This window comes from Furipterus horrens, unplaced genomic scaffold, assembly GCF_987537825.1.
Source record: "Furipterus horrens unplaced genomic scaffold, mFurHor1.1.pri manual_scaffold_2, whole genome shotgun sequence".
Classification (NCBI taxonomy): Eukaryota; Metazoa; Chordata; class Mammalia; order Chiroptera; family Furipteridae; genus Furipterus; species Furipterus horrens.
The window spans coordinates 81797502-81823811 of NW_028327172.1; the positions used below are offsets into that span (position 1 = coordinate 81797502).

The 26310-nt window shown below is 39.6% G+C and overlaps 1 protein-coding gene across 7 annotated transcripts in view; it reads left to right on the forward strand.

The window, feature by feature from the left end:
• DIXDC1 (DIX domain containing 1) overlaps window positions 1-22073 on the forward strand; it is a 73566-nt gene extending 51493 nt beyond the window's left edge. For 5 of the 7 annotated variants that reach the window (XM_090265919.1, XM_090265920.1, XM_090265921.1 and 2 more), the window contains 15 exons: window positions 3189-3301; window positions 4729-4877; window positions 7765-7854; window positions 9092-9145; window positions 10490-10540; window positions 12633-12737; window positions 13146-13199; window positions 13671-13763; window positions 13844-13915; window positions 14645-14734; window positions 15092-15253; window positions 15750-15816; window positions 20135-20237; window positions 21177-21285; window positions 21993-22073. In XM_090265919.1, coding sequence (XP_090122045.1) covers window positions 3189-3301; window positions 4729-4877; window positions 7765-7854; window positions 9092-9145; window positions 10490-10540; window positions 12633-12737; window positions 13146-13199; window positions 13671-13763; window positions 13844-13915; window positions 14645-14734; window positions 15092-15253; window positions 15750-15816; window positions 20135-20237; window positions 21177-21285; window positions 21993-22073 — 1393 coding nt within the window. Of the gene's footprint in view, window positions 1-146; window positions 637-3188; window positions 3302-4728; window positions 4878-7764; window positions 7855-9091; window positions 9146-10489; window positions 10541-12632; window positions 12738-13145; window positions 13200-13670; window positions 13764-13843; window positions 13916-14644; window positions 14735-15091; window positions 15254-15749; window positions 15817-16551; window positions 16578-20134; window positions 20238-21176; window positions 21286-21992 lie in introns of those variants that run through there. The other 2 variants (XM_090265925.1, XM_090265923.1) reach the window with 2 other exon arrangements.
• The last annotated feature ends 4237 nt before the right edge of the window (window positions 22074-26310 follow it).

Sequence of the window (26310 nt, forward strand, 5' to 3'; positions counted from 1 at the left end):
CAGTCTGCCTGGCCCCACCTCTGCCGAGAGTTAAGGGCTACCTTGACCACCTGGTTCCAAGCAGGCGCTGGCCGGCTACGTGTGACAGCCTGGGGAGGGGCGCGGAGGGAGGAGCAGGGAGGGACTGGGGTGGCGCTGCGGAGCTGGGGTCGCCAGCACGCTCGCAGCCCGGGACTCGACTGGACCGCGCGGCCAGAGCCGCCGGAGCGTTTCTGGCGGTCGGAGATGGGTTGAGATGCCTGCGCCCAGAGGCATGCCCAGAGCCGCTCTGCCGCGGAGACCACAATGCGCCTCCGGGGACCCGCAGCCTGTAAGGGGACGCGGCTTCCGCCCATACCCGGCTGCGGCTGTGTCTGAGCCACCAGGGCAGCGCGCCTCAGACCCGGGAACATCCTGGCCCCCGGTCACCCGGGCCGAGACACCTGCCTCTCTGTCCTCCCCCCTGTCTCCCGTGATCGATCGGTGCCAGCAGCTCTGGTAGTCGGCCTGCCTGCGGAGTCGTTCTCTGGGCCCCACCTCGGGGAGACATGCCCGAATTCGGGAGCGGTGTGACTCGAAGCCTCCCACTTCACCCGGGGAAGCAGGCTTGCTGAAGCCGAGCAGGACTGGGACCATGGGAGGGACGCAAGTCAAATGGTGAGCTGAGGCCACTTTGGCTTTGGAGGTGGGAGCATGGGTGGGAGCACAGCCGGAACTGGAGGATGCTTTTGGCCAGAGATAGACCGGGATGGTGGGGGCGCTGTTTTGAGGAGAACAGGCTGCTGGCCTGGGATCATCACTATAAAATAGGATGGATTTGGGGAGCTAGAGCCAGCGTAGGGAAAGGCGGAGTGGCCCTGTACCCTGTCTTGTCTCTGCTAAGGGAAGGCTCTTAAAGAGGGAACAGGACTGTGTTTCTTATAGCCCTTCACCTATTTTTTAAAAATTCACTTGACTATACTTCGCTAGTATCTTTGCTGGGGACCACTTGGCTGATGAATTAAGGTTGGAGAGATGTGAGACCTGTGGTAATTAAGAAGTGTATCAGTCCCCTGATTTGAAAGGATTATGATGACAAGTAGGGGATTACTTGTTTATAAAATAAGGGTTTAAAGCTAATCAGGGAGAACCTATAGCATGCAATTAATTAATGTGAAAATACTTTTCTCTGACTTGAGGCAGAGGATTTAATGCACCATTCTCATTCATGAGGTTCTTTTTGCCTCAGGATTTTTCTCCCTCAAGTCCTTTCTCTTTTAACTTGGCTGTCTAGTTTCATGGTCTTAGTTCCTTGGCCTCACACGTTGGCAGCCTCAATTCAAGAAAGAGAAATGTTGTTTTCTTCTGGCTGCTCTGCCACTCCCCTAGTGGGGCTGGATGTGCAGAAAACCGCCTCCTTCTGCCGTATTTGGGAGACAGCTCACTTGGGAGAGAGGAGGTGGAGCTGAGCATGCGTCTCTGTTTTTAGGAAAGCAGTTTCCCAGCATCCGAGGTTCACACCACCGTTCCCAACCCCACCTTCGTCTCACACATTACCCACTGTGGTTGATGTCAAATTCAGACTGTGGGACATATCACCCATACCACCTTGTCAGCTGAGAAAGTCTTATTTCTCTAAGAGAAGTAGCTGTTGTAGGCCTCTTTCTGCACTTGGATCCCAATTTCTGGAAGTAGGTGAATGCTGAGGCCTGAACAGTCATAAATCTGTTTCTTTATAAATGACTTAGCACCCTCAGACCAGTGTTTTCCAGCAGCTAATTCAGTTGGCCTGGAATCAGATTGCCTAAGCAGTGAAAGATGGATAAGAGAGTTCCATAAAGCAATTACCTTTTCTAAATATCACTTCTTGCCACTCTTTATCCTCTCTTGCCTGTTCAGGTGGTAGATCTGTAAGTATGGTTAAATGCCTTTCTTTAATTTGAAGAAGCAAACAACTTTAAACTTTTTCTGTGTTCTAATAAGGATGAGAGTGTATTACTGGTTGAGGTCATTCCCACCGAAGCCTTTACACTGTGGACAGTGTTGGGGATGAGACCCTAGTCCTCAGGTTGCTTCACAGAATTTGAAATCTCTAGCCATCTCCACTGTGCTTGCCTCTTGTTTTTACTGGTTTCTAGGAAGAAGAAATGTTAACTCCTGATCATGGCTGTGAGGATTAGCCTGGGGAGACTTCAGGGGCACATTAAGTGGGTCAGTGAATACTAGACACTGTCACTGTTGTCTAGGTGATGGATTTGGAAAGAATTACTGAGAGGGAGCTGGGCCTACAGACCCCACAGCCCCTGAAATTCTTTCAGTGCCAGTGTTCTCAAGGTGCAATGCAAAGAAAAATGGCTCTTTAGATGGGAGCATTAGCCTTATGTTCCCATCTTGCTTATAGGTTTGATGTTGTGCTAGAGATTTAAAATTCCATTCCTCCAAAATCTGAACATTTCCGTCCAAGGCTAGTCATTATATCAGAACTTAAGAATTGTTGCGAGTTTTCTGAGGACAATTTGAAAATAATATGACAGAAATATAAGTAACTCTTGGGATAAAATCAAGTAAACTTTTACCATCTCCAAGCAGGACTTCTCCCCTTTTGACTGACCTAGTACCCTTTTCCTTGTCATGTCCTAGCTTTGTTGCTATAACACTGCCCCTTTGTCCATCCTGGTACTGTCCACATTCGAGCAGTTTCTCCCTGCTGAGGCACCTTCCACTCCATCCCCTCCTTTGGCTTCCATCAGCCCAGAGCTGATTTGCTATGATCATTCTGCTGGTATTGCTTGTGTCTGTAAAAGATCAGTGTATTGGAAACAGATTTTCCTTCAGTTCCCCAAAGATACTGAAATAGATATGTCATTAGTCTCTGAACTTGGTCCCAGGGATGGTAGTAGTGGTAAGTAAACAAAACAAAACATAACAAAACCTGAAACTCTTTATGATGCTAGATTACCCATTCTTCTGATAAATTTCTTCTCAATGAATTAAGATTAAAGGCAGCCCTGTTGTAGAAAGGATCTTCTAGGATTGGGTTATTTATTCATTCAACATTCATTTCATTCAACCAGTGTATTTATTCAAAAGAACAAATGTTCTTATTGTGGGTCAGGTATGGTGTTAGGCAGTAGGATTAAGATGAATAAGAACATGTCTGTGGGATAAATTATAAAAGTTGGCTTCTAGAAAACTGTTCATAATAATTGTTTCTTTTTCTTTCATCACAGCCTGACTTCACCCAGTCCTATCCACAGTGCAAAGAGTGAATCCATTATCACCCAGTCAGAGGAGAAGGCAGATTTTGTGATTATTCCCTCTGAAGGAATAGAGAACAGGACAGGTACTGTTTTTCAGCCTACCTGGGTTTGCTCAAGGAGTAGACCTCAGCTTGAAGAGTTAGGAGGTCCTGACTGTCTACCTGTAAACTTCCTGGCCCTGTGCCTCTCCATAGTCTGTGCATACAGGTTTAGCTGAAGAGGGATGTAATGCTTTAGAGCCAATTAATGTAGTTACCCTCTCAGAGAACGTCCCTTCTGATTTCCTAGCTGTCAAAAATCTTGCAGCAGTATAGACAAGCTGTTCCTCAGCCAGCTGCCTATGACTTTGGAATAGTCAGGAGTCTAACTCCAGTAAATAGTTTTCATTATTTCTGTGTTATACAAATAATTTCACTACTTCTCTAACTTAAATTGGGACTAGGAATGTAGAGTAGGAGCTGAGGTGTCTATGAGAATATACAGTACAGAGCAGGTCTCCATCAGGCTTGGTGTGAGGGCTACAGAAAGGACCACAAGGAGTTCACTTTGTTTAGACTTCTCCTTTCTCTGTTTCAGTGGCTCTGTTTTTACTTATATAAACTTAGAGGGAAATGTGGAAGAGGCAAAACACGTGATTTAGATAGAGTTTCATTAACCTTTTAGAAATACAATGAAACCAAAGTCCTAAGAAGAAAAACTGAAATTAAATTCTCCCTTATTACATTCTCCCTCTAGCCCTGGTATTAGCATCAAGGAATAAGTCATGTTATTCAGTTACTCCTGAGACCCTGGGGAGGGAGAGGGAAAGCATTTGCTGAATGCTTGCTCTGGGCCAGGCGCCTCTTGGCCCTGCGCAGAAGTTACTCATTTAATCTTCATAACCCAGAGGGATTAGACTCACTGTATTCATTTTAATGAATGAAATCAGGGCAAAGAGATTGTAAAGGCAGGAAAATAAAACAAAACCAGGAGAGAGAAATTAAACAATTTGTGCAAATATGCTTTTACTGGTTTGTTTCCTGTGTGAGTCACATGATGTTATATGTGACAGGAGATCAGTTATGATGGAATAGTCAAAGGAATATTGAGTTGAGGTCTCTCCTCTGAAGCTCCAGAGCAACCAACAGGAATTTTGTTTTCATTGCATCTGACAGCTTCCCTCTTTGTACCTGGCAGACTCAAGCTCTGGGAATGCCTGTTCCAGAGAATTAATAGTAAAATCTATGTGTACCAAGACTCCCAAAGAGGAGGAGGTCTTATTGCTTCCTAAAGTTCTGAAGAGGATATATTTCCCCAACACAGTTAGTGTTGCTCCCATGAGCCTGGGTCTGAGTTAATAGCCAATTCTTTATGTCTCATAACCCCACCTGGTGGAGAGTTCAGTAGTGCAGTGAGGACAGGTTCAGGAGGCGGGTGACCTGAACCTGTGAAAGCAGAGGACTGTGAACGCTTTCTGCCAGAAACTCAGTTTTCTTCAATATGAACTGTACTCTCTCCTTTCCTTTTGTAGAGGAGACAGACTCTCCATTATCCAGAGACTGGAGACCAGGTAGCCCCACAACCTGCCAGGAGACTTCATGGGAAGAACAGCTGTTGGAACAACAAGAACATTTAGAAAAAGAAATGGAGGAAGCCAAGAAAATGATATCAGGATTACAGGTACCTCTTTCCTCTGTAGTTTGTTTTTGGTGTACCAGTTTGATTATTCTTCTTAAGTCACTGGTATCAATTGAAAATAAACTGACTCAGTTTTGTGAGGCCAGAGTTGAGTGGGGAGTTTAGATAGAGGGCTTATTACACAAAGAGCATAACATTCCTTTTATGTGAGTACAATACTCTTAAATGGACGTTATGGACTCTTGTTAACAACACAACTGTAAGGAGTTCTGTGAGACTGGGAGGCATCATTGAGCCCTACCAAACCCTTATTCTGGCTCTGCTTACAGGTAGGTTCCACTCCTCTCCGCAGCTACAGATTTGCAATTGCAGCTTTTACCGAATAATGGCACTCTGAAGAGCCAGGGATCGTCTCCTAGGAAGTCTTTTGCAGGAAGGGTGCAAGAGCCAGTAATGCTGCGGGTCTCTGTTTGAATCAGAGGGATTTGCAAGTAGATGCCAAGTCTTCGTGTAGAAGTTTTCTTTGAGCAACAAAGCCCTTCAGTTTTTCCTATACCTTCAGTGCCAGCTCAGGAAATCTCCCCCAGAGGCCGGCTGACCCACTTGACTTAGTTTCTACCCTGAAATGACCCCCCAACCCTCTGTTTTTGTGTGTTTGTCTCTATTTGTGGGAGCGCTTGTAGTGTGCTGATGACCCTGAAATTGCCCAGGAATATTCCTTTCTGTTTGTGCCAGGAACTGCCCTGCTTCTGAATTGTCAAGTATTTATGGACACGTAAACAAAGCCCACATTATGTGAGTGGCTCTGGCAGCTGGCAGGTGGAGGGCGTGCTCCCAGCCAGCCAGCAACAGGGTGGGGACACAGAGGGTCCCTAAAGAAAAAAGGAGATTGGTGCCTTGGTGAAACAATTTGCATAATGTATGCCCCAGGAACTGAGAAGGGCTGTTTAGGCCGAAAACATTCCTCCAGGGAGAGCTGCTGATTCCTTCCCCAACTCCTACCCCTCCCCCACCCCATTTTCTCTATTTTTAAAATGTCTGCCTTTCAGATCTCTTTTCTGCCACTCCATTAAAGAATGGTTTAATCAATTGAATGGTTTGGGTTTTATTTTAATTTTTGTGTGTGTGTTGTCCTGTGATTGGAAGTATTAAAACATGGAAAACTTTGGGCTTACACCCAACCAGGTTTTTCCCAAAATAACATCATTATATGAACATAGGTATCCATCAGTTTGGCATTCAGTTTGGTTTGCGTTTTTCAGTCTGGGAGAAATCCAGTGGCAGATTATACAGAAAAAGAAGAGAATCGATAGGCAGAAAGTTAGCATCCTAATATCCTCTGCACACAGAGGAGTTTTAATTCACAGCCACATTGTCACAATGAGAATTCAGTTCCATTATAGAATACAATGGGGCTCACAGCATCCACTGGGCTTCTTAACTCTTTCAGTGATGAACAAATTGCATGCCACATTCTGGATTTCTGACTTATTAGTAGGCATTAGTTAGAGCCCATTGAACACTTTGCCATTAGGGTCAATATTTCTGGAATATTGCTCTCCCTTAGCTCCCTTGCAGCTCTGTGCCTTCTTATACTTATCTATACCTCTTGCCACAACTCCATGGGATAACCAAGTTAATTTGATTTACTAAGCTTTTATTATTAATAGTCCTTCGTAGGCCAACCAGTGGTTGAATTTTTATATACTACCATTTGTGATGTAATTTGTGTTATTTGTTGGAACAGGATTTAACCTCTGTAACTATTCTCTTTTGATTGGATTGAAAAAAACATGATATAATATGAGGATACATTTTAAAATCTTTCATTCAGCTGATAGGTCTCATAATACCTACCTACAGGGCGTAGATCCAAGTTTTGTGAATCCAGAAGTACACAATTTGGGGGGCCGTCTTTAAGAATAAGGTTACATGTCCTGGTTGGTTGGAGCATTGTCCTGTGCAACGTTTTGTGCACCAAAAAGTTGCAGGCTCAATTCCTAGTCAGAGCACATACCTAGGTTGCAAGTTCAAAGTTCAATCCCGGGTTGGGACCCGTACAGAGACAATTGGTTAATCTTTCTTCTCTCTCTTTCTCTCTTTCTCTCTTCCTCCCTCCCTCCCTCTCCCCTTCTCCCTCTGCTTCTCCCTTTTCCCCTCCCTCTCCCCTTCTTTCTCCCCCCTCTTCCTCTCAGTCTAAAGTCAATAGACATGTCCTCGGGTGAGGATTTTTAAAAAATAGAATAAAGTTACAGATTATGCATACAATATTAGGTATAGGACCTTGGGAGGGCAGTACACAGGAGAGGCCCTGGGGTTTGAGCTTCCCTAGCTTCAGGGTAAATCTGCTCCCTCCCATATTCTAATGAAAACAAAGCCTGGTGTAGGGAGTGGAAATGAATGCAGATATCTCTCTGCAAGTATGTTTTCCTTCTTGTTCTATCCAGGTTGCCTTAGGGACTAAAAATGCAGAATTATTAAAACAAACCCAAGCCAGTACTCTAAATATATTCTAACATTTATAATAAATGTTATTATAATAAACTTTTGTATGCCAGGAAATTCTACACTGCTTTTAGTTTGCTTTCCAGCTGGCAAAATTCAGTTTGAGCAGCTCTGGTTTGAAATGCCGCTTCAGAGAGGAATGTTTATTTTAGATTGTTTTCTGGGGCTAAGGAGTCTTGGAGCAGAGGATTCTGGTGCTTCCAGAGAGCTGGAAGAGGCCTAGAGCATGCATGGCCCGACCAAAGGAACTCTAGATAGACTTGAGATGAGCAATTGGAGGTATCTAAGGATCAGGATCATAAATTACCAAGGAAGTTTCTAGAGGAAGCCCAGTTGTGATTTGAGTATGGGATGAGGCTACCAAAACCCTAGACTCAGTTCTCTGATGGGAATTAAGTTTCTTTCTGCCTTTGTGGTTATTTAGGCCTTACTGCTCAATGGGTCCTTACCTGAAGATGAACAGGAGAGGCCCTTGGCCCTCTGTGAACCAGGCGTCAATCCCGAGGAACAATTGGTGAGCTCCTTCTTCTGTGACAGAACATGAAATAACCTGGCTAATTTATTTGATATGCTTTTAGCATTTGACCCTGTTGCCTGCACCTTCTTGAAATGCTCTTTTCCCTAACTCCAGCTCTTCAGGTTTTTGTCTTATGTTTTTGAGTACTTTGCCTTTCCTTTTTTCTTCCTTTCAGTCATTTAACCAACAAATATTAATTGAGTGCCAACTCTATACCAGTCACTGTTTCCAAGTGCTGGAGATATGCTAATAATGCAACAGGCCTAAGGCCCTGTCCTCATGGAGTGTACATTCAGGTCCCCTTTTCTGCCTACTCCCACTCTGGGCTGTCTGCTGTCTTATACACTCACCTTGTGATAACTATCATTTGCCTCCCTGGCTTCATTCACTTTCCACCTGACTCAGATGTTGCCTCTCAAATATTTATTTCTGGCTCAGTTCTCTCTGTGGTGTTCTATATGCAGAATGCAATTGCCTATTGATTACCTCCATTTATATATTCCATAAGCATCTCCATTTCAATGAATCCTAAATTAAACAGATTTTTCTCTCTCTTCTCTACCCATCACCAAAATTACTTGTCCTTTTGGATTCTGTTACTTTAATCACTATTTAGCCAAATACGCCAAACATTAATCTAAATATCATTCTTAAATCCTTTCTGACCCTTCCCTCTACATCCAATTAGTCACCAAGTTTTGTCAGTTGACCTTTTAAAAATATCTTCATCCAGTTTTCTCCATTCTCACAGACACTACCTTAATTCAGACCTTTATCCAATATTCTAGCGACCTTCTATCTGGCTTTCCTGATTCCTCTCCTGTTTTCCTCTAATTCATTTTCTGTAAAACACCAAGAATAATTTACCTTTAAGGCAAATTTCATTTGGTCATCTGTTCACCTAAAGCTTTTCATTGACTCCCTGCTGCTCTTAATGGCCTTCCTGATCTGGTCCCTATTTTTCTAACTTCATCCCTTGCTATTCCTCCTTCCCCTTGCTCAACCTCCTGCACACAACACATACTTACTCTTTCTAAATTTTATCCAGATTCATCTATTTCCATTGCCCTGGGCATATGCTTCCACTAGAGGGCAGGAACTACTTTTCTATTCTTTTTTGTATCTACAGTAAAAAACTTGCATCTAGTAGATGCTCAATAAATATTTGATGGATGAATGACCTCTGAATTTCACATCATAGATACATAACTATCTCTTTTTGCCTTATATTCAGATTATAATCCAAAGCCGCCTGGATCAGAGTATGGAGGAGAATCAGGACCTAAAGGTATATCAGGACATGTATATTTTACCCTTTGAAAAAAATTATGAGAATGTTACACACAAACTTCAGGAGAGTAATAGGGAGAGGAGAAGGTATGCCGACTCATGACTCTAGCTGTATCTGTATCTGTATTATACCTTTAACTGAAAGATGACAAAAATGGAACATCTTTTTAATCTTGGTGATGAGTAATAGGTATCTATGTTATTATTGGTTATACCTTTCTGTTTGTTTGAAATATTTCATCATTTTAATTTTTTAATTAAAATTAAAAACTGTATCTATTACAATATAGTCTTTTTTTGTACTTGACAGTAACATCTTAGTTTCAGGTAAACAGCTTAGTGATTCCATATATATTGAAATGGTCACCACAATAGAGTCTATTTAACTAGAATCCACACATTGCTACAAATTTTTTTTCTTGTGATGAGATTCTTTAAGATTGCCTCTCTTAACAACTTTCAAATATACAACCCAATATTATTAAATATAGTCCAGTATCTTTTTTAATGACTACTTCCCAGAATTCTTTTAGGTGAGTAGGTCTTAATTCTTTTTTGGAGCCATAAGTATATGTCTAAATTCATCAACTCTCTCCCCAGAAATATGCATGAGCACATGCACATACACGCACCGACTTGAATTTTAATTGAAATAACTTTAGAGCCTATCTGTGGAGTCCAGGTTAAGCACCCTCATCTTAGATATGTTAATTCCAAACTCTTAATGGGATGCAATAGAAGAGAATGGAGTTGTTCAAATTGTGGGTGTCCCTCTCCTAAAATAATATTTCCTAGTGGCTATCATATGTTATTTCATCTACTGTAAAGAAGGGTTCATTACTTAGTTTTTCATTATTGGGCTAAATGTGTTTTTGTTTTGTCTATAAAGAACAATACCTTTTTGGAGAATCAGAAGCAGTCTAACCCTTTGCTGAACATTAAAAACTAAAATAATCATTTAAGACATTGGGGTAGACATATTAAGATATGATTACATGTTTCAGTGAGAAGGATTTAAATTATTATGGTTAAGTCTTCCTGTTAGTGAAGATTGCTAAATATAGGCATGAGAGCCTTTGGGAGTGGGTGGTGTCTTCTTTCTCGGCAAGACTCTTCTCTTGGAGAAGCCTAGGTGCCACGGGGTAGAGTAGAACCGGTCTTGTTCTTGTTTTTGCGGGTCAGCCTTTACCATTTACTGGACCAGACCTGCTCTCTGTCTCAGCAGAGGGTTAACTTTTCATGGAATGGTTATCTGTGTTTTGTGTTTCTACTGACAGAATGAGGTAATGGTTCTGAAGCAGCCCAGATGCTACCATCTGATCTAACTATATTTGGTTTGCAGAAGGACTTGCTGAAGTGTAAACAAGAAGCCAGAAATTTACAGGGGATAAAGGTAAAAAGGAAGACATGTAACTCTTTAAATAAACTCTGCAAGGTAAAGTAGTCTACTGGTGAGAGTAGGTCCTAGGAGACTAGATGGATCCTATAGTCTTTTCTTGTATACCTTTGGTGGGGCCTTTAAAAGGCTCTGTGCTGTTAGTAAAGGGAGGGTTTTGTGGGTGGAAAGTGAGACAAGTTAAGGGTTGCACATCTCTCTTTTGCTAAGGCTTACTTCTGCAAGTTACGTCTCCTGGTGCTATCATTCTCCTCTGTGCTACTTTGTTTTTAAATGTAAAAACAATTAGTTTTTCTTCAGTTTCAGTTTTTCTTCAGTTCTAAAGAAGAATATCCTCTTAAAAATTGTAATATGCTTAGTTTTTGAATAGTTAATATTCAAATGGTTTAAAGTTTAAAAGGTACAAAATGATTATTCTTGAAAAGTCTGACTTTTGGCCTGCCCTTCCTATTACCTACTTCTGTTTCCTGGAGGCAACTTATCAGTTAACAAATACGTATGTAGATACTTTCCTCCCAATTAATAGTATACAGTAAATACAGCTTGACACGTTGCTTTCTTTCACTTAGGAATTTGTCTTGGAGATCATACTATTTCAGTACATGAAGACCTTCCTCAGCTCTTTTATGGCTGCGTAGTGTGCTGATATATGTGTATATGATTATTTAATCAGTCTCCTACTGATTATCTTTTAGGATATTACTGATCTTTTGCTAATACAAACACTGATATATCTAATAACATTGAATATATGTTAATAGCTAATAAATTTGAATATATGTTATTTCACCCAAGTGGGAGTAGCTCTGCTGTATAAATACCTAGAAGTGGAAAAGGTTGTGCTTCAGCTGCTGTTTTTTCCCTCTTTCCTACATTTCCATTCAGGGGCCGGATGAGAGTATAGCCCAGCAGCACTTCTCAGAGGACATTCTGTAGCCTTAATCCCTGCTTCAGAAAACAAACGTGTTCCATGGTCAAATAAGTTTGAGAGATGCCCTGCCAACTTGAAGAGTCACAATGAATAGTAATATAATAAAGGACATGAGGAGGTTTCTCATAAAGAAGATGGCCTAAAAAAAGTTTAGAATTATTCACCACAGAAGCACTTTTTCTCCCATGGAGCACAGTTTGGGAACTGTTCCTCTGAACTGCTAGTGCCAGGGGCTTCTTAGACTACCTTTGCCATGTACTATCATGGCAGACAGTGTATTTAAGAATGGGCTCCTGCATTCTCCAGAGCTCATGCTATTTCTCTGCAGTCTTTAAAGAGAGAAAAGTCAGGGTGAATGTACTGGAATGCAGCTCTAGTCCATAGTTCCATTTGAGATCGCTGTGGTTGGAGGAATGTGTTACTGCTGACCCCTTTAAGGATGTACAGCTCATCTTTCTTAAGCATGGTAGGAACCAAGAGGGTCCAAGCACAGAGAAAGATTGCCTAAAGTTGGTAAGATTCTAGGATACTGAGAAGAGGAACCAGTAGTCCAAGAACAGTTCTGAGCATGGACATATATTCCCAGTCCTCATCCATATTAGGCATGGAAGCCTCTGGAAGGCAGGGTGGGAGTGACTTCAGGGGTTCTCTATGAATAGAGTGGCAGACAGAAATAGGTCCCAGTCCTCTAGGAAACAAGGAGTTGGTAGAGAAGTAGATTGAATATTTATATGCCCAAGATATAGATGAGAAAGGGTGGGAGGAAGGAGAGTGATTGTCCAAGATCACTGTCATGAAAGTATGAGTAGTAAACTTGTAATGTGAATATAAGTCTATTTGATCCCCAAAACCTCTCTCTAGGACATCACACTGTCAGGAATGAAGTACAGGGTAGTGGTGAGTAGTAGGTGGAGGAAAAATTGGGTTATATTCAGCTCGGTATATCAATGGATGGTATTTTCCTTTATATGCTACTGTCCTGGAAGGGGACGGAAACCTCCCTGCTTATCTCTTGGGGCAAGGCCCTTACACCTTTTTGTCTCCCAGTTTGCCAGAACTAAGGCTGGATATGCAGTGAGGGGTTTAATAACTTTTAGTAATAACTGGCTGATTGATTAATTAGGACCACAATAATTAATATGCTTTTTTTTCTCTCAGGATGCCTTGCAACGGAGGTTGACTCAGCAGGACACATCTGTTCTTCAGCTCAAACAAGAACTACTGAGGGCAAATATGGACAAAGATGAGCTTCACAACCAGAATGTGAGTTAAATGAATGAACTCTGACCTCACTGGGCCCCGGTAGCAAAATAGGATACTGCATGATGTCTTTCTTGTTAGTTAGATCTGCTATCCTAATCTCTTAATTTCAGGATGTCTTTTCTCAGTGTCTGCAATTATTTTATTCCCTATCAGACTTGTCTCTGTTGCCACGGGAAAGCCTACAATTCACTGGCCTAGAGTCCTTCAACTTTGAGGACACTGAGATGCTGAGGTTACATTGTGGTTCTACAGTCCATCTGACTGAAGACATGGAGAGCAGCTCTGTGTTTTGACCATAGCCATGCCCTCTCTGTGTTTCAAACATGAAATCTGGTTACTACAGAGCTAGTTCCTGATAGGGTTGGCAGACAGTACCTCTATGCCAATTCTTTCTTGTCCTTCTTGCAGGTGGATCTGCAGAGGAAGCTAGAAGAGAGGAACCGACTCTTGGGAGAATATAAAGTACGAATGAACATCAGTTTGGAAATGATTTCCATCTGACCTATTATGAACAGCCCATTGTTGCTCTTGTTCAAAGAGCATTTAAGTACTCTGTTCTCATCCTTGCTTTCAGCAAGGAAATCCTTTTCTGTGTTCTCTTGATTCACTAACCCTGAAAATAGAGAGCATGGCTAAGAGAAGGAGCACAGAACTAGGAGTGTAGAAACTTCAGTTCTGTCTTAACCTTTATATTTAGCACGAATAGCATGCAGTGGTCCTTCTACAAACGGTATTGCCTTTCTCTTTACCCTTCCAAGAATCCTTTGTGCTGTGCAAGGCTGCTATGGTGTGTGATGTGCTCTGGGTATAACTTGAGAAAAGGACTGTTCCCCCAAGGCTCTACTTTCTTCAGATGGAAATTGCTTCGCAAAGGGTGAACTGTTCGATGTCTTTGACTTTGCCACAAATCAGAAAGCTCTCTCTCTATTGCAGAAAGAGCTGGGGCAGAAGGATCGCCTCCTTCAGCAGCATCAAGCCAAGTTGGAAGAAGCACTCCAGAAACTCTCTGAGGCCAGTAACCAGCAGGTGGGAACATTTTCAACCACCGACTTCCCTGCCCCGGTGGCCTGAAGAAATCCTTTTCTGATTTAGTCTCTGGTTTGCAGGTGGATCTAGAGCGGGAGCTAGAACACAAAGATGTCCTTCTGGCTCACTGTATGAAAAAAGAGGCAGATGAGGTAACCTCCAACTTGGGGGTCTTCCCCCCACATTTACAAGGGCAAAGAGGGAGATTCTGTTTCTGACTCAGGGCTGAAACAAGGTCATGGGTTGGTTTGTTAGGAGGCTCTTTGGTTGAGGGGGTTATGAATGCAGATTCCAAGGTAAGAAAATTTGGTTTTAGAGTTCCATCTTTATCACCTTTGACCGTTGTGTGGTCTTAATTTGCTTAGCACTGAACCTTAGAAATAAGGCTCATCTGGACAATGGAAATAATAGTGGCCCTTTCTGCCATTATGAAGAATACATAAGATAATCCAAGTAAATAACTAAACACAGTCCTGGTAGGGCTACAGTCCTGGCACAGAATCAGGCTCAAGAAATGTTAGCCATTGTATTTATTTATTTTAATTATTGAAGCAAGGGCTGGGGGTGCTGTAACAGCATTCTCAGGCCCTCCAGTGACCAGGCAGAGGCTATGTTGGGGGCCTCTCGGCTGAGGTTTCCATTTTGTTCATTCTGCATTCAGCGGTTCCTACCAGGTGTCAAGTACTGGGGACAGAGCAGGGAAAAAAAGGGAAAAAAAGATCTCTGCACCCATGAGACTTACGTTATAACAGAGACAAGAAACAAATACATAATTATAAACTATGTTAGGAAGTGATAAATATAAAGAAGAAATATAAGACAGCACATCTTGGTTTGGAATTCTCTCATAATATAAACAAGATGTCTTCTCGCTGCTATAGGTGACCAACTACAACAGTCATGACTTTCAAAGCAATGGTTTTCTCCCTCCTGTGTCAGGAAAAGGAGCTGCTTCAATCACTCACAGAGGGGTAGGTTCTTAAGATTTGCATACAGATCTGCCTCTTCAGCTAAAACCAGAAGAGTGCCTTAGCCATCACCAGTGGACTAGGTGATGGTCCCTAATTCTTTTATATCCCAATTCCCTAATTCTTGCATCTGCTGGGTATGTAAAGATGTGAGGTACTTGTTAACCAAAATTAAGAATTAGTGGGCAAATGGCAGGCCCTCTTCTGTGGAAGAAAATTTCTTATAGTTCACACCTCCTTTCTCAAAAATATGATATATCCTAAAAACCTCTTCCTTGTGTCTTCTTAAGCCCAGTGGCTGAGGTCTAGTTAATAATATGACACTGCACCATGCCCACAGAACCTCGCTTTTGCCCCCAGACCAGCGACCTGCAGCTTGTGCGAGACGCGCTCCGCAGCCTGCGCAACAGCTTCAGTGGCCACGACCCTCAGCACCACACCATCGACAGCTTGGAGCAGGGCATCTCCAGCCTCATGGAGCGCCTGCATGTCGTGGAGACACAGAAAAAACAGGAAAGGAGGGTAATCCTCTTTCTATGGTGTTGCTCTTAGTCAAGCTCCCGAAGGAGTTTGATTTTATCAATCTTAATGTAGATGAAGGCAGTGCTAAAATTTAGATGAAAACCCTGCCAAAGGTTACCGTTGCTTTTTCTGTTGGTTTTCCTCTGATCAGAACTGACTCTCCATCATGGTATGATAATGCAGGGAGAGAGTTCGTGATAACATTTATTCCCATCAACTGTTTAACTCACTACAGAATTATGGTGCTTGACCCCACAGATCTCCTTTAATACTTATTCCCCTTGCCCTTCCCTGCAATGAGCACACATTAGATGAGGAAAAACATGGGAAAACGCATTGAAAACTAGAAAGCCTTTTAGGAACGTGTCCAATTTTATATACTGTGGAAGAAAACATGGTAGAAAGAGTTTATTTTAGGTATGCTTTTTTAATTTAAATCTCTTGGTTAAGTTCTCCCTTTGGTCATAACTCTTGTGATTTTTGTGTGGCTCTTCAGGTTCGGGGCAAATCACCCAGAGCTCAAGCAGGTAGTGAATACCAGGAGTCCTGGCCCTCTAATTCAAGTAAGTGCTCATTATAGCTAAGTAAGATCTCCAAGCATATTAGATCAGAAATTTAGTATTTTTCAGGCTACTAAATATTTTGCAGACAGGATTTTCTTACAGTACTTCACGCTTATAATATGTTGTTTCTGTAGCAATACTAGAATTGAGTTATTTCTAGGACTGTGAAGATACTATCATTATGAACTCTGTCACTCCAAGTACCATTTATTTAACCATGTGTAGGATGCTGTTGACTCAGAGAGGCTCAAATATCTTTGGGAAATATACAAGCTCAAAACATTTACACTGCACAAAACAAAATATAAAACAACAAAAATACCCACAAATCATCATACACACACAAATCATCTTACAACCCAAATAGCACAGAAAATTTCCACTTCTTCCTAGAGGCAAGAAGTTTAATTTCTTTAGGGAATTTTCCTTAAAACTGAGTGCTTAAGTCATTCAGTTTTAAGTCCTGCAAAGTCGTTGCGCCATCTAGTGGTCACAGATAGGACGTATTTAACCTGCTCTATGCATACCCATATTTTTTTCCAACATGTCCGAAATGTTCTCTTGATAATTTGTCTTACTGTATATCTTACCTTTTCGTTTAATAAAGTTAAAATAAGGTTTTTTAGTACTAAAATTATTTTTTTTCCAGTATTTGTTTTGAAACATTCATTTCTGTTTTCTTGAAACGCTGTTTCTTTATCTTTTTTTTCTTTTCCTTTCTTGTACTTTCTTTAGTATAAACTACCAGTGAAGATGTCTAAATATTTGGAAATTCTTTTTCAAAAATCTAATAAACTTCTCCCCTGGAAAAGTCCTTTTGGTATATTAAGTACTTATTCAAAATACTACAAATAAATTCACAGCTGCTTATAAACTAGGATGTTAATCTAATATGCATATTCACAAATTAGCTGAAATGTCTCTCACTGGAAAATATAAATACTTGTGTTAACTTGCTAGCCATCTAACCACTTACTCATTTATCTTATTTCTCTACATTAAAACTCTTGAAAAACAGTCTATACTTCTTTTTTCATCCTTATTTCCCATTCACTACTCAAGCTACTAGTTGGACTTTTACCAAGTTACTCCACTTAGTGTTCTTTTTGAAATATCAATGCTGACTTTATTGTTGCTTAATCAAACATGTAAGTACATATAAATATAAAAGATTAGGGATTGTCGAGTTGGATGAAAAAATAAGATTCAACTATATATTATTTATAAGATACCCATTTAAAATATAATATAAGTAGGTTAAAAGACATATAGAAACAACCCTCATCAAAAGATGTGGTCATATTAGTATCAGACAAAATATACAAGGAATGTTCACAGGAATAGAGACCTTATAAAATGATAAAGAGATCTATTTGCCAAGAAGCTATAACACTCCTATGAGTGTCTCTAATATACAGCTTCAAAAATACATGAAGTAAAAGTTGGTAGAAAGTTTTTGCACCTGGAGACGTTAATACTATTTTTGCAGTAATCAATAGTACTAGTGAAGAGAGTATCAAATAAAGAAACAGAAAACCTAGAAAACATTATCAATCAACTCTTTTGATTGACGTTTAGAGAATATTTCAACCAGTGACATTGGAGTACATATTCTTTTTAAGTACATTTGCAGCATTCACTGAGATAGTCCATATTTTGACCATGAAACAAAATTCGACAAAGTTAAAAGAATTGAAATTATATAAAGTGTTCACTGACCATTATGGAGTTAAACTAGAGATCAATAACAGAAAAAATGTCTGGAAAATCCTCAAACACTTGGAATTGAATAATATATCTCTAAATAATCTATGGGTCAAAGAGGAGTCCCTAAAGGGAATTACAAAATATTTTGAATTGAATAAAAAAATGAAAACTATATAAAAATTAATGGGATGCAGCCAAAGCAGTGCTTAGTGCTTAGAGGGAAATTCATAGCATGAAATACATTACAAAAGAGGAAAGGTCTCCAATCAGTGATCCCCTAAAATCTAAACTTCCACCTTAAGAAACCTGAAAAGGAAGAGTAAATTAAACCCAAAGGAAGCAGAAGAAAGGAAGTAATAAATACAAGAATAGAAATCAATGACATTAAAAACAAAATTAGAATAAAATTAATGAGACAAAAAGCTGGTTCTTTGAAAAATATAATAAAATGAATAAACCTGTAGCCAGACTGCTCAAGAAAAAAAGAGGAAAGACACAAATTACCATTAGAAACGAAAGAGAGAACATCACTATAGATCTTACTAAATGCATACTTAAGGAACAAACAACTTTATGGCCATAAATTTGACAATATTGATGAAATGTATAAATTCCTAGAAAGACACAAACTACCAAAATTTACTCAAGAGGAAATAGATAAGCTGAATAGATTTATAGTTATAAAACAGACTTTCTAGTTTACAGTGTTCCATCCATCAAAGAAAACTCCAAAATCAGATGGGTTCACTTAAGAAAAACATAATACCAATTTTATACAGATTCTTCCAGAAAATAGAAGAGAAAGGAACACTTCCTGACACATTTTATTTTACCCTGAATCCAAAATCAGTATTTTTAATGAATGTAGATGAAGGAAAAAGAAAGGCATAGAGATTGGCAAAGAAGATGCAAAACTGCCTCTATTTGTAGATGACATGATTGTCTATGTAGCATATTCCAAAGAATTTATAATAAAGCTACTATAACTGAGAAGTGAGTTTAGCAAGGTAACAGGTCACATGGTCATTATACAAAAAGTAAATTATATTTCTATATACTAGCAATGAATATTTGCAAATAGAAAAAAAAATTTTAGCCCTGGCTGGTGTGGCTCAGTGGATTGAATGCTGGCCTGTGAACTGAGGGGTTACTGGTTTGATTCCTGGTCAGGGAACATGCCTGGGGTGTAGGCCAGGTCCCCAGTTGGGGGAAAACGAGAGGCAATCAATTATACATCGATGTTTCTCTCCCTCTCTTTCTTCTTTCCTTGCCCTCTCTATAACAATAAATAAAAAAATATTAAAAAAGAATTTATAGTACATACCATTTATAGTAGGACCAAAAAAACATTAAATACATAGATATAAGCCTTACAAAGTATGTGCAATGTTTCTATGTTGAAAACTATAGAACACAGATAAAATAAGACAAAGAGCATCTAAAGAAATGGGAAGATAGATCATGTTTATTAATCAGAGTATACAATATTGTTAAGATGGTCTATTCTCCCCAAATGATCTATAGCTTCAACCAAATTTCAATAAAATTCCTTCCAGACTTTTTGTAGATATAAACAAGCTGATTATAAAATTTATAATAGTTACAAAACAAAGTTGAGAAAGATGAACAAAGTAGTTGGATGACCATACTATCTGATTTCAAAACTTAACTAAAAAGTTAGTGCAGTATAGGTGATTGGGTAGACAAATAGATTAGTGGAATAGAGAGTTCAATTAAATAGAGAGTTCAGAAATAGACTACATGTATTTGGGCAGTTAATTTTCAAAAACTGAAAAGGCTGTTCAACAGCAAAAGGAAGAAGGTTTGGGTCATCCAATCAGAAAAAAAAAAAAAAAGGAAAGTATAAACTTCTCAACAAATGGTTTTGGAGCAAAGACCCATGTAAGAGTCTTGATCCATACCTCTACCATATACAAAAATTGACTACAAATGATCATAAACCTAAACTTAAAACTGAAACTGATTTGTGATACCTCAAGTGTAGAGACAAGATGTGGATTGAGAGACCTGAATTAAAAACCATGGACCAACAAATATAGAGCCTCTGTAGCTAAGGCAGGTCTTTTATCTTACAGCTGGAAGCATGAGGCTCCCTTGGCATCTGAGTTTTTAAGGTTACTTCAGTCCTGTGGTTCTTGTTCCTATTCATTTCTCTTTTCATGAATTGCATGAGCATTCTCTACCATAGACCTCCAGAACTTAAATGCTGGCAGTGTCTGTCTGCGGCTCCTGTTGGTGTCCGATTCTACCATAGCTGAAGTGTGGCTGGGCTTCTCTGACCTCTTTTGACTCTTAGCAACAATGCCTGTCAGAATAGTTGCTATTTCCCTGCTTGAAATACGTGGAATGGGTAAGAAATGATGGTCCTTTAACAGTGTCCATGTCATTACCCCTTCTTGTCTTTGTGGTCCAGTGGTGACTTCCTGTGGGTCACAGCCTATGGACTCGGTATTTGACAAGGGTGTGAAAGCTGTACTGTGACCTCAGGCAACTTCATCCTCCAGGGATATTTTGAATAACTGGAAATGAGGATGAAGGTGGTTGGGAGCAAGTTGAATGTTCTGACCACAAAGTCTCCCTGTGATTGCAGAGTTGCCTCACTCACAGAGTTCTCCAACTGTCAGCACCTGCACTAAAGTACTCTATTTCACAGACCGGTCACTTACACCTTTCATGGTCAATATACCAAAGAGGTAAGGTTCTTGGATCTATTCTCCTTTGAAAAGGACAGGAAGGCAGAATCATTAGTTACTGCCCATCTATCTAACCAGCTAAGAGGTGCTGAGAAGCTGTATGGTATAGTGAGAAGAGCACGGGAGGTGGGGATTCTAGTTTCAGCTTTACCAGTGGCATTACAAGGGACAAGTCATGATCTGCTAGGCACAGACACAACAATAATGCTTCCAATCCTGATATGCAAATATGCTTTAAGTTAGGAAAAATAGTTTTTTAAGTGCTCAAAATAGTTCCTGCTGATAGCCATGGATTGTAGCCTGGCACTCCAGGGATATTTATTACCCATTGATCTTTGTAACTGTTCGATGACTACAACTAAGCTATTGTGAATTCATGTTAAAAACCTTCAGACACTGGGCTAATATACTCCCAGTAAATGGCTCTGAAATAAGATATTTAAACTGTGGAACCAACTGCTGAGAAGGGTGATAGAATTTCCCATTCTGAGAGTCTGCTTACTTGGTCTGGGTTAGAAGGGAGCTTTCTGAGGCTAGAAGGATAAAGATGGTAACACTTGATTTAATTCTGCCAGCCTAGAGAAATGAAATGTTGCAAAGAAGGACATCAAGACAATTTAGACATATTGGCTCAACAAGTTAAGATTTCAGAGAACTTATATCTTATTTCCAGAGGAGGGGAAACAGTGATTTGGCTAAATAAATGTATTTTAAATACTCAGATCACCTCATATGTAATGCCATTTTTACTCCCTAATGGTGACTGGCTCCCTAAGCTCTGCTGTTTTACAATGTCTGGGATATCAGGGACAGTGACCTAACAAGCCCATGCTTTCTGCCTCAAGAGACTTAGGCAAAGGCCTGGGTTTAAAGCTAACAGCTTATCTTTCCAAACCATTGATAAACAGTCTATTTTAGAGCTCTCTCTGTTTGTTGAAGGTTGGGGGAGGTGACACTGAAAGATTTTAAAGCGGCTATTGACCGGGATGGGAATCACCGGTATCATTTCAAAGCACTGGATCCTGAGTTTGGCACTGTCAAAGAGGAGGTACAGTATCCTTGGGGAGTCTGGGTGGTATTATTGGTTGTTCCTGAACCCCAAAGCCTCCTACTCAAGAACTAGTTCCCAGAAGTACCTGAGCTCCCTAACCAGGTCAGAGGAGCTTCCCAGAGCCTCAGACCAGTCAGATTACTCTAGACTAAGAAGGTCAGAGAATGGCCCAAGGGGTTGATAGCTTCTTTAGTTCAAGGACTCAATCACTTTGACCAAATTTGTATAGCATTTTTATTTCAAAAAAGGAAAAAAAGTTTTGATAGGAAAAATAAAGGACCTTCACTTGAACAAAAAGCTTGATGTCCCTTTTTTATCTGTAGCCAAACTTAGAAAACTTTCTGCTTCCTATGTAGCACAAAATAAATACATAGGCATGAATGTGGAACTACATATTGTGATCGTTTCTTAGATAATAAAAATGAGAAACTTCTGGAAAGTCCTCTGTGCTTCTGGGTTATGGCATATTGTAAGTGCTCTCATTGTGGTTCTAGAATGAAAATGGTTGGAAAAGCCAATATTTTATTTTGTAAAGAGTTCCTCACTGAAATGTTTCAATAACCCTGTTCTAACTCTAACACAAAGCTCTCCTCTACACTTTCTTATCCTTTATGTTTGAGGTCTTATCTTTATCAGCAGCAATTGTTAGTGAGACTCCCTATCTTACTGTTGCTTTTTCTATATGGCTTTTTTTCTTTCTCTAGGTTTTTCACGATGATGATGCCATCCCTGGATGGGAAGGGAAAATTGTAGCCTGGGTGGAAGAAGACCATGGAGAGAATTAATGCTATTAGATTGGGGCTTGTGGAACTTGGCACTCCCTGGCTGTTTCACTCAGGAAAGAGGACTAAAACTACAATACACTAAGAAGTTTCTAGTTCATGCTGCCAAAATAGAAGCTTCTCCAAGTGTGACAGCCACAGGCCAGTCCTGTTTCTGTGCCTGGCGTTTGTGGTACTTAAAATCCCTGTCCAAATGTGGACCATGAATTCATCTGGAGTTCTTTGTCCGTGGGAATGCAGTCTTTTATTCTACTCTGAGGACAACAAACCGAAGGCCTTAACCAATAAGGATGGATGATCTTGCTCCTATAGGAGGAGCATGGCTGCTATTAACTTGAACCTGGGAATTGGATTCATCACTCCCATGTGTTAAGTGTTATTTTAATTGGCCTCAGTGGTTGCAGCAATCAGAGTCCCAGCAATTGTACTCACAGACAAGGCAAAGGTACCAGCTTTTTTGCTTCTTTGCAGCTATTACAAACCAAGAATAACTCATGGGGTGGTACCAAAGATGAAAGCTACTTTTTAGGAATCTTTTGGATTGGACATGGTTGGTGCTGAATGGTTGATTAGATGAAAAAGGGCTGCCCATATTGTGCTATATTATGCTAAAACCATAATTAAGACCTTGGGCTGCCTCTTGCATCTTAACTGGTTCTGCCATTTTTCCTTTAGTCCATAGAGGGCATAGTCCAGGTACTGCTAGTTCGGGGTCTCTTCAACTTTAGAGCCATTTTTTCCCTTCCATCTGATGAACTTTGTATTTGAAAGGAACAAGGAGTGAAAGTCTCCTTAAAAATGCAGGCGGGTATGGAAAGGTGCTGCTACCCATATCTTCTTGACTTTCTTTTTCTCATGACTTTGTTTAGCTCATGGCATCTCCTTTGTAGTCAAAAGGAGAGAGACCATCAGTTTCAGTATTTGTGATTTATGAAGTATTGAGCATGAATTACTAGTCTGCACATCTTCATTTCAAGGCCAGAGTTATTTTTCTGTTATATATTTAGTCTAGGTTGATCCTTTAGGACGCAATAGAAATCATGGGGCATGGAGCATGAGTTGTAAATGTCAGGGTTGATTCTGGGTGAAAAAACCTAGAATCCTTTCTCATGTGCAACATTGTCAAGTGTAGAAGCTAAAAGAAAATTGCTAAATTTCTAGAGATTATTTAATAACCTGGGTTTTCTTATTCATTCACCAAAAACTATCAACCAATCAGTCATTTTATATACAGGGAGAATTTTTTGCTCCCCAAGAGCAGTCTGCCTGTGACCACCAATGTACACTGCCAACCAGAAGAGTCGGACAGATCAGTTCTGGGTTTTTGACCTGTCTGTCTCCAGTCCATCTACCCTTTCAGCCATTTCAGCAGACTACTTGTTGGAGCTCTGAGATGACATTTTGTTGTTTTCTATAGGTCTGTCTTTTAAAAATTGTTCATGCTCAGAGAATTCTTTTGTACTCATTTGCTTTTTTGTCTGAGAACCATGTCTATTTTTATAATTGAGTGTGAGTTCTGTATATTCTCACATTCTGTGTACAGTATCCATTTTCTGGAGAACCCAGTAGTTTTTATAGAGGCTCTTCTCTTCTTATCAGCCCTTGTGGTTTCAGAATAAGCTTTATTTTATTACAAGCATACTAATGATAACTCTGTTCCAGTTTTACCTGCCATTTTAGTTGTGGGGGTAGTTTTACATAATATATTTGATTGCTCCTCTAGCAGACAGGAGCTAAATAGAACCTGATGTCTTTCATGTAAATTTACCTGGTTGTCTTCTCCTATTGAAGAATGATTTCTCATCAGAAATGACTGCAAAAATTTGGGAAAGTCAGTCAAAAGCAAGAATAATTCATTATGAAAACAAACAGAAGAAAACAGTATATTCTCAGTTTCTTTTTCCCAGGAAATCTGGAGAAAAAGTCCTCATGAAACTAATTTGTCTGTTGCATGAATTTTAGTGTTTTGCTATAAGACAGCATGAGGATTATCAAGCCAAATTTGTTATTGTATTTCCAGTAAATTTATGTAGAGTGTCTGTCTCTTAATACAGTTTGTACTTGTTAGTTTTCTTTCAGCAAACATTCTTACCACCATGTAGAATTTACCTTTGAAGAGAAAATTGAATCAGAGAAAAATTTCAGTCCTCTACCTTATTGTCTTTTTATCTCTACATCCTTTGGAAAAGAAGCTGCGTGGCCTTAGTGCCTTCACAGAAAGCTGAAGTTGAATTCAGGGGAGAAAATGAGGTAGTTTTTTCCTGTTAGCTCATTAATCTCATATGCCAGGGTTAATAACTAAGCACCCGTTACTAGATTTCATTCCAGTAATTCTTGTATAAAATATGTTGGTAATGTTCATTATGGTTTCTTAAAACAGAGAAACCTTCTGGAGAGGAGTGTGCATTGATTCATCCCGGTATGAGTTAGTCTCCTATTGGATACACTGTGGCTGCACTCTAAGAGGCCTGTTGACTTATTCAGAGTATTGTTCACTAGTGGCTTTTTAGTTTTTTAGAGAAAACTAAGGAACTAGAATGTTTAGAGTACATAAAATAATTTCCAAACCCTGTCAGATTAAAAAAAAACAAACAAACCCAACCCTCTTATAAAAACTAATTTAGTAGAAAGCTCAATTCCTTTAAAAGCCTTCATTTAAAAACTGAATGCTATACTTACTCAGTTCCCTAAATTAGCTGGAATTGGAACACTTTACCACTTGTACCTAAAGAATTTAGGTTACACTTACTTGGAAATGGCAGTCCTACTTACTGACCAACTTTTCGGCTCTTTTTGACCAGAATGGTTATAAACTGGGGAAAATATCTTATAATCTCTATCCAATCCAAGAGGACTCTAATCACTTAAAAGCATTTAGGTCACAATAATTTTTTTTCTATAAAATAAACATTATGAATGCACACTCCTTCTGAATTTGTGTAAGAGGTATAGCTTGCTTAAAATATATATGTAAAGTTATATTTTCTTAGGAACATGAATGTTTGCAACCATGCTTTCAAAGAGATTATTACTATGTATTCCCTCAGTTTTACAATGTTTTCGTAAAGACTGTTATACCAGAGGCTTCTGATGATCAAAGTGGTAACCAGTTTTAATTGCCTGTATAATACCAGATTTGTGAACTAATTAAAAAAAACAAACACGATGAATAAAACGGAGTTTGCAAACTAAATACTATTAGTCATTTTCACTTGTGTTTATCAACTGAAATTAATCAATAAAGCAATTTAGTGAAAGTAAATTTCCTGGAGTGGTCTGCCTGGTAACATGTTTATTCATTACTTGGAGAGTGGAGATAAGGACTACTTTATTGCTATTGACATTTTACTACTGGTATTTTTTTAAGTATGTTTTATTGATTATGCTATTACAATTGTCCCAATTTTTTTCCCCTTTTCCCCTCTCTACCTGGTACTTACCCTTTCCCCCCGCTTAGTTCATGTCCATGGGTCATGCTTATAAGTTCTTTGGCTTCTACATTTCCTTTACTATTTGTAACAGCCCTATTTCATACCTGCCAATTATGCTTCTTAATCCCTGTACCTTTTCCCCCATTCTCTCCCTTCCTCCTTCCCACTGATAACCATCCATATGATCTTCATATCTATGTTTCTATTCCTGTTCTAGTTATTTGCTTAGTTTTAGATTTTTTTTTAGATTCAGTTGATAGTTGAGTTTGTTGTCATTTTAATGTTCATAGTTTTGATCTTTTTCTTAAATAAGTCCCTTTAACTTTTCATATAAGGGCTTGGTGATGATGAACACCTTTCTTTAGCTTTACCTTGTCTGGGAAGCACTTTATCTGCCCTTCCATTCTAAATGATAATTTTGCTGGATAGAGTAATCTTGGTTGTAGGTCCTTGCTTTTCATCATTTTGAATACAGTATTCCCTCACTTATCATGGGTATTACATTCTAGACACCCCCCGCAATAGGTGAAAATCTGCAAAGTAGGAACCTTACATTTATTTTAGTATTTATATATATTTTAAGGCTTTATAAACCCTTCCCACACACAAACTGCTCCCAGTCCCTTAACTTTCCCCACTCCCTCATTAACCTTTTCCACACTCTTATAAACACTACTTACGTTCTTAAACATATTCTACACTCTTAAACCTATGTGACTTTAACAACATATGTATACAGTACCGCAAAATCCTGCAATATAGCAAAAAATCCGCGATAAATAATTAAATATAATATTTTAAAAATCCCG